This window comes from Somniosus microcephalus, chromosome 15, assembly GCF_052327205.1.
Source record: "Somniosus microcephalus isolate GS21.2 chromosome 15, FLI_Smic_1.0, whole genome shotgun sequence".
NCBI lineage: Eukaryota > Metazoa > Chordata > Chondrichthyes > Squaliformes > Somniosidae > Somniosus > Somniosus microcephalus.
Window position 1 is genome coordinate 117,759,221 of NC_141001.1, and position 12,549 is coordinate 117,771,769.

Genomic DNA, 12,549 nt, shown 5'->3' on the forward strand with positions numbered 1-12,549 from the left:
AAATACTTGTTGTTGTTGCTCTTTGAAATAGTGCCATGGGATTTTTCACGTACAGCTTAGAGAGCAGACGAGACCTCTGTTTAACATCAATCAACAAGAAAGTAAAGAAAGACTTGCATTTTTATAGCACCATTGTTGAAAAAACTCAACAGGTTCACCAATTGTCCTTTTTAAGGCTCCAGCACATTGGTGTGGGACTGGAGTCACAAAGAAGCAGCCATTTGGCAATCCTGGCAGTAGCAGTTCTGGGTCAACATGTCTACAGATGCAATGAGACGGCTGTGATTTCAGCAAAGACGACTCCTGGGCTCGTCACAGATGCAATCTGGATCCTGCCAGTTAGCTATGAAGCCACCCACCAGTGCTACAGACTCAATTAAAGTCGCGCTTAACAGTAATGGAACATGTGTAACACAGAAAGGCCCACAGAAGGTAATGGCTGGAGTTACACACATAAAGAAAGACTTTCATTTCTATAGCATCTTTCATACCTTGGGACATTCCAAAGCGCTTCACAGCCAATGAAGTACTTTTTGAAGTGCAGTCACTGTTGTAATGTAGGAAACAAGGCAGCCAGTTTGCGCACAGCAAGCTCCAACACACAATATGATAATGACCAGATAATCTGGTTTTTTTTAATGTTATGTTGGTTGAGGGATAAATATTTGGCCAGGACACCAGGGATAACTCGCTACTCTTTTTCAAAATAGTGGCCATGGGATCTTTCACACCCACCTGAGAGGGCAGACGGGGCCTCCGTTTAACATCTCATCCAAAAGACAGTACCTCCGACAGTGCAGCACTCCCTCAGCACTCCACTGGAGCACCAGCCTAGATTTGTGCTCAAGTCTCTGGAGTGGGATTTGAACCCACAACCTTCTGACTCGGAGGCGAGAGTGCTACCCACTGAACCACAGCTGACACTTGCTTCACGCTTACAGCAGCCCACAGACTTTTCGCAGGGTTTTGAGCAACAACTTGCTGTCGCTGGAAATCTGATCCAGCGCGGCACCCTCCAATGTTCCTCCTAATTTTTTTTTTTGTGCGCATGGCTGCACGGCCCATTCTAGGTTTCGTGCATGCGCTAAATTTCACTTATTAAAAAGTCGGTCTCGGGCTGCGCGGGACCGGCAGACGCCTGCACAGCTTAGTAGGAATGTTGACGCCCTCTCCAGGGGATTTGTGGCATGTGGGAGCAGGAAACACAGCAGCCTGGCTCTTCAACCAATCAGATTGAAGAATCCTCACTGAGACACGCAAAGTCTAAACCAGGAAGTATAAATTAGAATATTTAATTCAATGTAAAATCATGTACAGAAAGCAAAATAAAGAGAAGGAAAGAAAGACTGGATTAAGAGAGTGTGATGAAAGAGCAAGTAAAATAAATTATTTTAATTTAAAAAAAATCTCCAACAATAATTAAATTCTTAAGGAATGAGACTCCACATTTGTAAAATTACATTTTCAGTGCCAGGGAGGTTGTTGACAGTAATTAAGACTTGCATGCAATTGACACATCACTTACACTTGAATGCACCAGCCCAACCTTTTCTGGCGTGTTTAGTGGGTAACTAATGGGTAAGTAAGTACTGCAACTTCACACTCTTCATGTATTTGAATGTGAGTCTATTGGTGAGTTACTAGTGTAGCAAAGCTTCTGGGGGAGACGGGCAACTCGGACAGCAACTTCTTAATCTTCATGTTTAACTGCGCATGTGCGGATGCCGGAAGTGGCTGTCCGATTTACTCCATGATAACGGTGAGCGCTGACAGCCTCACAGTTATTCTCAACACAAGCACTGGGGTTTATTTCTAGAGGGATAGAATTGAAAAGTAGGGAAGTTATGCTAAACCTGTATCGAACCTTGGTTAGCCCACACTTGGAGTACTGCGTGCAGTTCTGGTCGCCATATTCTAAAAAGGATATAGAGACACTGGAGAGGGTGCAGAGATTTACAAGGATGATACCAGAAATGTGAGGGTATACATATCAGGAAAGGATGAACAAGCTGGGTCTCTTTTCTCTTGAAAATAGAAGGCTGAGAGGTGACCTAATAGAGGTCTATAAAATGATGAAAGGTTTTGATGGAGTGGATTCAGAGAGAATGTTTCCACTTGTGGGGAAGAACATAACTAGAGGCCATCAATATAAGATAGTCACCAAGAAATCCGATAGAGAATTCTGAATAAACTTCTTTACCCAGAGAGTGGTGAGAATGTGGAACTCGCTACCACAGGGAGTGGTTGAAACGAATAGCAGAGATGCATTTAAGGGGAGGCTAGACAAACATATGAGGGAGAAGGGAATAGAGGGTTACGCTGATAGATTTAGATGAGGAAAGACGGGAGGAGGCTCGAGTGGAGCATAAACGCCGGCATGGACTGGTTGGGCCAAATGGCCTGTTTCTGTGCCGTACATCCTGTGTAATCCTGTGTAAAATCCGGGCCCATATGTTTTTATTTCTCTGGCTATTGGATTTGTATTTCTGTCAGACTCGCATTATGATGCCAGTTGTACTGGGCTCAGTATTGCAGGTTCATTGTGACAACACATCACAAATTATGCATTGTTGCCGTATGTGACATCCAATGAATGGAGAGAAGTGCAGCGAATTTACTCGTACAGCCACAAAGAGCAGCTCTGTCATTAATTACAATATAATTCACCTAAATAAAAGTGCAACTCTATAATCAATCCCTCCTAATCACTTACACTCAAACACAAGCTGGACACATCTTGATAGCACTTTCAGTCCGTCCTCCATGTAATGCCAGCCTGGGGCTGATGTAGATCGCTCCCTCTGTCCTGCAGTTGTAGGAATAAGGTGGCAGTTATACTGCCAATTACGCATTGATGCAAAGCAACTTGGGGTGTACATCAGTGAGAAAGTGGCAGTGTGACTTGAGAGGAGTGGTGGGGGCAGGCTGTGAAGCCAAGGAATGCAAGAGTCTCTCGCACCGGTTTGAGTGTGGACTGGCTGCAGTATAACTCCAGTCTCAGACTCTTTAGCCAGTAACTTCGCTGTGCTCTGGATTTCCGTGAGCGCCATTAGTTGTTCAATTGTTCTTTTAACCCGCTCACCCAACACTCGGCAGGTTTTTCTATTAAGGAGTTCTTCTGTCCCTTGATGCCTTTGTCCTACCATATCCAGGGCAGCCTGTGAAGGAGGCGTTGCTAATTTATTTATTTATTGGCACCCTCCTACATGGTGCCTGGGACAATGCCTCTCGGCAGATTGTCAAAGAGAAGCGTGGGCAGCAGCGGCATTGGGAATTCAAGGGGACAATGACCGCACTCGGGGAAAGCCAGAGGGTAGCAACTGGGATGGACATCTTGGGGCAGGGCTAAGGCTTTCCGTCTCCGCCATTGCAATAATTGGAGGTCGCATTCTCATGCCTGGACATGGTCCCAAAGGGGTCAGTGAAGTGAGGGAGAGGTGGGAAGATCTACCACACTTCTTAAGTTACGACACATTTGTGCAAGAGTTCATTGAGGCTGAATTTTTATTGAGAGCAAATTGAAAGTTGAACTAAATTAAGGGGCGCAAACATAGCCAAACATGTCGGCGGAAATTTCCCTATTGAAATTATACTACATTGTCAGAGATTCAGGGAAAATTGTCCTCTTCTCAGTTGTTAGTTCTGAAGCGAAAATTCTCATGTTCCATTTTCAAACTTTGCAGGTACAAACCTAACAAACACTATGATCAGATGGACATTTAAGGTGTTTGTCCAACTCTCTGAGAACACTGCATCCTCCAACTCTGGCCTCTTGCCCATCCCCTACTTCCTTTGCCCCACCATTGGCGGCCATACCTTCAGCTGTCTGGGTCCTAAGCTCTGGAATTCCTTCTCTGAACCTCTCCACCTCTCTCGCCTCCTTTTCAATAACAACAACTTGCATTTATATAGCACCTACAATAACAATAACTTGCATTTATATAGCATCTTTGACGTAGTAAAATGTCCCAAGGTGCTTCACAGGACACCAAGCCGCATCAGGAGAAATTAGGGCAGGTGACCAAAAGCTTGGTCAAAGAGGTCGGTTTTAAGGAGCGTCTTAAAGGAGGAAAGAGAGGCGGAGAGGTTTAGGCAGGGAATTCCAGAGCTTAGGACCCAGACAGCTGAAGGCACGGCCACCAATGGTGGAGTGATTAAAATCAGGGATGCTCAAGAGGGCAGAATTCGAGGAGTGCAGAGATCTGGGAGGGTTGTAGGGCTGGAGGAGGTTACAGAGATAGGGAGGGGGGCAAGGCCTTGGAGGGATTTGAAAAGAAGGATGAGAATTTTAAAGTTGAGGCTTTTATGACACTGCTTAATACCTACCTCTTTGACCAAGCGTTTGGTCACCTGTCCCAACGTCGTTGTCTTTGGTTCGGCGCCAGTTTTTGTCTGATTTACGCTCCTGTGAAGCGCCGTGGGACATTTTACTACGTGGCAGGCGCTATATAAATACAAGTTGTTGTTGTCGATGTTCCCGCTAAGCTGCACGGCCGCGATGCGGTCTGGAGGTCCCGCGCAGGCCACTCACCGGAGGTGCAGCGAAGATTCACCAGACTGTTACCTGGGATGGCAGGAATGACGTATGAAGAGAGATTGGGTCGATTGGGCTTATACTCGCTGGAGTTTAGAAGAATGAGGGGATCTCATTGAAACTTATAAAATTCTAACAGGACTAGACAGACTAGATGCAGGAAGGATGTTCCCGATGGCAGGGGAGTCCAGAACCAGGGGTCACAGTCTAAGGATAAGGGATAAGCCGTTTAGGACTGAGATGAGGAGGAATTTCTTCACCCAGAGAGTGGTGAACCTGTGGAATTCTCTACCACAAAAGGCAGTTGAGGCCAATTCATTAAATTTATTCAAGAAGGTGTTAGATATATTTCTTAAGGCTAAGGGGATCAAGCGATATGGGGAGAAAGCAGGGACAGGGTACTGAATTTGGATGATCAGCCATGATCTCATTAAATGGCGGAGCAGGCTTGAGGGGCCGAATGGCCTACTCCTACTCCTATCTTCTATATTTCTACGGGTGAAACGTGCGCTAAAATCTGACTGGGCCGCGCAGCCACTTAAAGGGGCCGCGCACCCACAAAAAAGAGGGAACATTGGTCGTTAGATTTTGCTGTTCCCGTGGAGATACTGACCCACTTGAAATAAATGAATAAAACACCTGTTAAAATAGCAGGAAGATGTCAGAGAAATTAATTGAGCCATGAATATCAGCAGCAATAATTTCTCAGCAGCGGGTATATTTTAGTTCAAAGTAACTTTTTTGCAGCCCTGTGTGTTTCTCAAAACCATATTTTTTGTCTTCATTGGGTGTTTTTTATATATATAAGATATATAACAGAATTGGTAATCATTAGTTGTATTTAATTGAGACACTGTTTCCACCGGCAGGAGGGTCAGTAACTAGAGGACACAGATTTAAGATAATCGGCAAAAGAACCAGAGGAGAATCATAGAAATTTACGGCACAGAAGGAGGCCATTCGGCCCATCTTGTCCATGACGATCGACAAAGAGCTCCCCAGCCTAATCCCACTGTCCAGCTCTTGGTCCGTAGCCCTGCAGGTTAGAGCATCCCAAGTGCATATCCAAGTACTTTTTAAATGTGATGAGGGTTTCTGCCTCTCCCACCCTTTCAGGCAGTGAGTTCCAGACCCCCACCACCCTCTGGGTGAAAAAAGTTCTCCTCAACTCCCCTCTAATCCTTCTACCAATTACTTTAAATCTATGCCTCTTGGTTATTGATCTCTCTGCTGAGGGAATTAGGTCCTTGCTCTCTGCTCTATCTAAGCCCCTCATAATTTTATACACCTCAATTAAGTCTCCCCTCAGCCTCCTCTGTTCCAAAGAAAACAACCCCAGCCGATCCAATCTTTCCTCATAGCTAAAATTCCCCAGTCCAGGCAACATCCTCGCAAATCTCCTCTGTACCCGCTCGAGTGCAATCACATCCTTCCTGTAATGTGGTGACCAGGTGGGGAGATGAGGAGAATTATTTTTACACAGCGCGTTATGATGATCTGTAACGCGCTGCCTAAAAGGGCGGTGGAAGCAGAATCAATAGTAACTTTCAAAAGGGAATTGGATAAAAACTGCGCTCAAAATTGCGCGAATTTTCTGAACTGAATTTTTTACTCATTTCACAATTTTGGCATATCGCCGAACATAAATTCTGCCATGAACCAGCACAATCGGACAGCATTTTATAACGTTATTGTTTGGGTTTATTTCTTGCATTAAATATATTTCATATGCAGTTCGATTATAAGAACATAAGAAATAGGAGCAGGAGTCGGCCATTTGGCCCTTCGAGCCTGCTCTGCCACACGGCCCCTCGAGCCTGCTCTGCCACACGGCCCCTCGAGCCTGCTCTGCCACACGCCCTTCGAGCCTGCTCTGCCACACGGCCCCTCGAGCCTGCTCTGCCACACGCCCCTCGAGCCTGCTCTGCCACACGGCCCCTCGAGCCTGCTCTGCCACACGGCCCCTCGAGCCTGCTCTGCCACACGGTCCCTCGAGCCTGCTCTGCCACACGGCTCCTCGAGCCTGCTCTGCCACACGGCCCCTCGAGCCTGCTCCGTCCGCCATTCAATGAGACCATGGCTGATCTTCTACCTCATCACTTTCCTGCACTATCCCCAGATCCCTTGATTCCCTTAATATCCAAAAATCTATCGATCTCTGTCTTGAATATACTCAACGACTAATCCTGCACAGCCCTCTGGAGTAGAGAATTCCAAAGATTCACCACCCTCTGAGTGAAGAAATTTCTCCTCACCTCAGTCCTAAATGGCCGACCCCTTTATTCTGAGACTGTGACCCCTGGTTCTAGACTCCCCAGCCAGGGGAAACATCCTCCCTGCATCTACCCTGTCAAGCCCTGTAAGAATTTTGTATGTTTCAATGAGATCACCTCTCATTCTTCTAAACTCTAGAGAATATAGGCCTAGTCTACTCAATCTCTCCTCATCGGACAATCCCCCCATCCCAGGAACCAGTCTGGTGAACCTTCGTTGCACTCCCTCTATGGTAAGTATATCCTTCCTTAGGTAAGGAGACCAAAACTGTACACAGTACTCCAGGTGTGGTCTCACCAAGGCCCTATATAATTGCAGTAAGATGTCTTTACTCTTATACTCAAATCCTCTTGTAATAAAGGCCAGCACACCATTTGCTTTCCTAATTGCTTGCTGTACCTGCATGTTAACTTTCAGTGATTCGTGTACAAGGACACCCAGGTCCCTCTGAACACCAACATTTCCCAATCTCTCACCGTTTCAAAAATACAGCTGAAAATGGGTTTATCACCAAAAATAAGCATTTTTAATCTGAGTGTTTAGTCCACCACCCGTGGGTAACCTGATTTTAAATAACTGAGAATGATTTATCAAACTATACAGAACCATTTGCTAGTTACATTGGTGTACACTAGTCAGTTTCTTAGTAACTTAAATATATTTGAAATATTTAGAAAGGTGCCTATTGGTGTCCTTGCACCTAAAATAAAATAGAGATTCATTCTAAGAGCCTCCTCGAGGGTCTGCAAAGGGGCGCAATTCGTGGAAACTTGCCATGGACTCGAGAGGAATTAAGGAATCGAGGAATGTGGGGATCGGGCGGGAAAGTGGAGTTGAGGTCGAAGATCAGCCATGATCTTATTGAATGGCAAAGCAGGCTCGAGGGGCCGTATGGCGGAGCAGGCTCGAGGGGCCGTATGGTGGAGCAGGCTCGAGGGGCCGTGTGGCAGAGCAGGCTCAAGGGGCCGTGTGGCAGAGCAGGCTCAAGGGGCCGTGTGGCGGAGCAGGCTCAAGGGGCCGTGTGGCCGACTCCTGCTCCTAATTCTTATATTCTTCTGGCGATTAATCCGATCTGGGGGATGTGGCCAGTTTTGTGGGTGGGTCCGGCTTCCAGCGGAAGCTCGAGTTGCGCCGGACGTAATTTGCGTTTGAAATTCCTCGATCTTTGGCGCTGGTTTGGCTGAATTCGGGCAGATTTAGCTGAAAAATACCAACGCAACTGAGCGGAAACTCCAGGCCATGAAAAGGAAAAATTTGCAGGACAATCGGGGGGGTGGAGAGAGTAGGACTAATTGGAGAGAATCTTTCAAAGAGCCGGCACAGGCACGCTGGGCCGAATGGCCTCCTTTTCTGCTGTAAGAGTCTATGGGCTAGATTTTCAGTTGCTTGCGCCAGCAGTTAGCGCCTTAAGAGAAGTGATTTTCGGGCGCTATGCGTGTAGCGCCCGGGCGCAGCGCAGTTTGCGCCCCGCCCCAAATTAAGTTGCCCGTTAGCGCCGGTGCAAAGTTTAGCGGCCGCCCGGATGCGCGCGCAGAAAATGACATCACATCCTCGTGCAACGCCCTTTGGCCGCCCCGAATCCAAACTTCAGTCGGACCGCCCCATTGTGCGGCTGGCGTCCAGAGCGTTTGTAAAATGGAACGCAACAGACCCTGGGGAGCGCAAATTAAAGGGCACTCCTCATGCACTATAAACGGCAGTCTGCATGTGTTGTGTGGAAGGATCCAGTGTGTTGTTGTGAACGGTGTATTTATGTTTCCGGCCTCCTCCTCCTCCTCCTCCTCCTCCTCCTCCTCTTCTTCATCCTCCTCTTCATCCTCATCCTCATCGTTTCCCCCCCCCACACTCTGCTTTTGAAAAGAACACATGCACCCTTCCCCTTTAAGAGCTCAGTGGCACCAGAGTGTCTGCCGTGCGCTGCGCCCGAGATCGGGCGTTGCGCTCTGCACCGCCGGCTTAGCGCCTAAAGATAGTAGTGGAACGCCTCTTTTAGCGCTCCACCAACCTCTTAGGGCGAAGCCACTGAATTTCTGGCAACGGGGCGCTACTTTGGGGCGGGCGCTAACTTCGGGCGGGCGCTAAGGTTAGCGCCCCAAAACTGTCTATACTGAAAATCTAGCCCCGTGATTCTCATGAAAAGATGGTTCTGAACAAGAGATGTTTCTCTTATTACAGATATTTCCATTAGTCTCCTGTCGCTGGTGGTTACCGCCTGTGGCCTGGCACTTTTTGGAGTCTCGCTCTTCGTCTCCTGGAAGCTGTGCTGGATCCCGTGGCGGGAGCGCAGTGAGTCATCCAACCACAAGGAGAGCCAGCAGGACCAGCCACACTACACGGATAACGAGACCGATGGACACGAGTACAGTGAGGACTTCATGACGGAACCTGCCTCCTACCCAGAGTCAGCCATGAAGATCAGCCACACCTCCCCGGACATCCCCGTGGATGGACAGGCCAAGAACAAGGAGAACTGCACCCATAACGTGCGGATGCATCGGCAAGTCACAGAGCCCACGTCATCTTCAAGGTCAGTGGTCAGAGATCTGAGAGAGATAGGCATATAATGCGATGCTCTCTCTGACTGGTTTCCAAGATTGTTGAATCCAGAGATTTGATAAAAGGCCCAATAGTTTGCAACTCAGAAACCAGAGTTCCAGCTAGTGTTGCCAACTCCATCAGGATTCCCCCAGAGTCTCCAGGACTAATCTCCAGGACACTGCTACGAGCAACACCCAGGGAGACACCTCATAAGGGCAATGGAAAATTGATTTTTTAAAATATTTTCTTTGAATATTTTTGTTATAAAAATATTGGATGTGAGTGGGGGAAAGGACGTGGGGGGGTGGGGAAAGTTGTTTGACTGACAGTCAAGAATCATCCAGTAGATAATGAAGAGTCTGTTCGTTTTCTGATTGGCTTGGGATGGCAGGGCGCCGCGGCGACGGACGTGTCGGGCGACCAATGGCGGTAGTGTCGGGGCGGGGTGGTGGGAGGCAAGAGGTCATGCGATGACACCTCCAGGAATAGCTCCAACCAGAGCTGGCAACCCTAGTTCCAGCGTAAGGGCGAACAGAGAGGGGCTAAAGTCCTAGAACAAAGCAATGACTGGAAATGGCTCAATTGTGGCTCAGTGTGTCACACACTCGGCGCTGAGTCATGAAGGTTTGAGTTTGAATCCCACACCAGGGACTTGAGCACAAAAATCTGGGCTGACACTCCCAATGCTGCACTGAGGGAGTGCTGCACTGTTGGAGGTGCTGTCTTTTGGATGAGACATTAAACCGAGGCCCCCCGTCTGCTCACTCAGGTGGATGTAAAAGATCCCGTGGCACTATTTCAAAGAAGAACATTCTGAGGGGGGAGGGTCAACAGGTCGTGGTCCAGATTGGTACCAATGACAAAGGCAGAAAGAGGGATGAGGTCCTGCAAGCAGATTTTAGGGAGCTAGTAAAGAGATTAAAAAGCAGGACCTGAAAGATAGTAATCTCCGGATTACTCCCGGTGTCACACACACATGAGTATAGAAATAGGAGGATTGAGCAGATGAGCTTGGCTAGAGAGATGGTGCAGGAGGGAGGGCTACAGATTCCTGGGGATTTGGGACCGGTTCTGGGGGAGGTGGGACCTGTACAGGCCGGCTGGGTTGCACCTCAACAGAGTCGGTACCAATACCCTCGCGGGGAGGTTTGCTGGTGCTGTTGGGGAAGGTTTAAACTAATTTGGCAGGGGGATAGGCACCAGGATGTAACATGTGGATGTAATCTATTTGGAATTCCAGAAGGCATTTGATAAGGTGCCACATAAAAGGTTACTGCATAAGATAAGAGCTCACAGAGTTGGGGGTAATATATTAGCATGGATAGAGAATTGGCTAACTAACAGAAAGCAGAGAGCCGGGATAAATGGGTCATTTCCTGGTTGGCAAATGGTAACTAGTGGGGTGCCACAAGGATCAGTGCTGGGGCCTCAATTATTTACAATCTACATTAATGACTTGGATGAAGGGATCGAGTGTAATGTAGATGGTACAAAGATGGGTGGGAAAGCAAGTTGTACAGAGGACTCAAAGAATCTGCAAAGGGATATAGACAGGTTAAGTGAGTGGGCAAATATTTGGCAGATGGAGTATAATGTGGGAAAGTGCGAGGTTACCCACTTTGGCAGGAAAAATAAAAAAGCAAACTATTATTTAAATGGAGAGAGATTACAAAATGCTACTGTTCAGAGGGACCTGGGGGTCCTTGTGCATGAAACACAAAAAGTTAGCATGCAGTTACAGCAAGTAATCAAAAAGGCAAATGGAATGTTGTCCTTTATTTCAAGGGGGTTGGAGTATAAAAGCAGGGAAGTCCTGCTACAACTGTACAAGGTATTGGGGCCCCAGCACCGATCCTTGTGGCACCCCACTAGTTACCATTTGCCAACCAGGAAATGACCCATTTATCCCGGCTCTCTGCTTTCTGTTAGTTAGCCAATTCTCTATCCATGCTAATATATTACCCCCAACTCTGTGAGCTCTTATCTTATGCAGTAACCTTTTATGTGGCACCTTATCAAATGCCTTCAGAGATGAGGGGTTGACTTATGAGGAAAGGTTGAGCAGGCTGGGCCTATACTCATTGGAATTTAGAAGAATGAGAGGTGATCTTATCGAAACATATAAGATGCTGAGGGGGCTCGACAGGGTAGATGCAGAGAGGTTGTTTTTATTAGAAAGGGGAAATAAAATGCTCAAAGGTTTGGGAGAGGCAGTGAGTACTAAAGTAAGAAAGAGTAAGGTATTAGGTGGGGTCCAAACTAAGAGAGAATACAGGATGGTCTAAGATGGGTTTACAGTGTATGTGTGCAAACACACGAAGCGTGGTAAACAAGGTAAGTGAGCTGCAGGCACAAGTAGCCACATGGGAATATGATGTTGTGGCAATAACTGAGACCTGGCTCAAAAAAGGGCAGGATTGGGTATTAAATATTCCTGGTTATAAGGTGTTCAGGAAAGATAGGAGGTGGTGTGGCAGTATTGGTTAAGGAGAATGTTAGTGCTGGCGAGGGAGGATGTCCTGGAGAGGTCAAGGACAGAATCTATATGGCTAGAGTTAAGAAATAATAGAAGTGCCATTATACTACTAGGTGTATTCTATAGATCACCGACTAGTGGGAAAGATATGGAGGAGCAAATTTGCAGAGAAATTACAGAGAGATGCAAGAACTATAGAGGAGTGATAATGGAGGACGTCAACTATCCGAATATAGACTGGGATTGTAATAGTGTAAAGGGCAGAGAGGGGGAAGAATTTCTGAAGTGTGTTCAGGAGAACTTTCTTGATCAGTATGTTTCCGGCCCGATGAAGGAGGAGGCATTGCTGGATCTGGATCTGGGGAATGAGGTCGGTCAAGTGGAGCAAGTGTCAGTAGGTGAACATTTAGGGAACAGTGATCAAAGTATCATAAGGTTTAGACTAGCTATGGAAAAGGACAGGGAGCAATCTAGAGTAAAAGTGTTTAACTGGGGAATGGCCAATTTCAGTGGGATGAGAATGGATCTGACCCGGGTAAACTGGAATCAAAGATTGGCAGGCAAAACTGTAATGGAACAATGGGCTGCCTTTAAAGAGGAAATAGTTCGGGTACAGGCGAGGTACATTCCCACGAGGGGTAAAGCAGGGCAACTAAAGTCGGGGCTCCCTGGATGACGAAACAGATAGCCAATATGATGAAGCAGAAAAAGAGTGAGTATGACAGAT

General features: G+C 47.1%; 1 protein-coding gene across 2 annotated transcripts in view; it reads left to right on the forward strand.

Moving 5' to 3' along the window:
* Window positions 1–12,549, forward strand: part of syt9b (synaptotagmin IXb) — a 202,926-nt gene that overhangs the window by 75,325 nt on the left and 115,052 nt on the right. For both annotated transcript variants that reach the window (XM_086008330.1, XM_086008331.1), the window contains exon 2: window positions 8,984–9,335. In XM_086008330.1, the coding sequence (XP_085864456.1) occupies window positions 8,984–9,335 (352 nt within the window). The remainder of the gene's footprint in view (window positions 1–8,983; window positions 9,336–12,549) is intronic.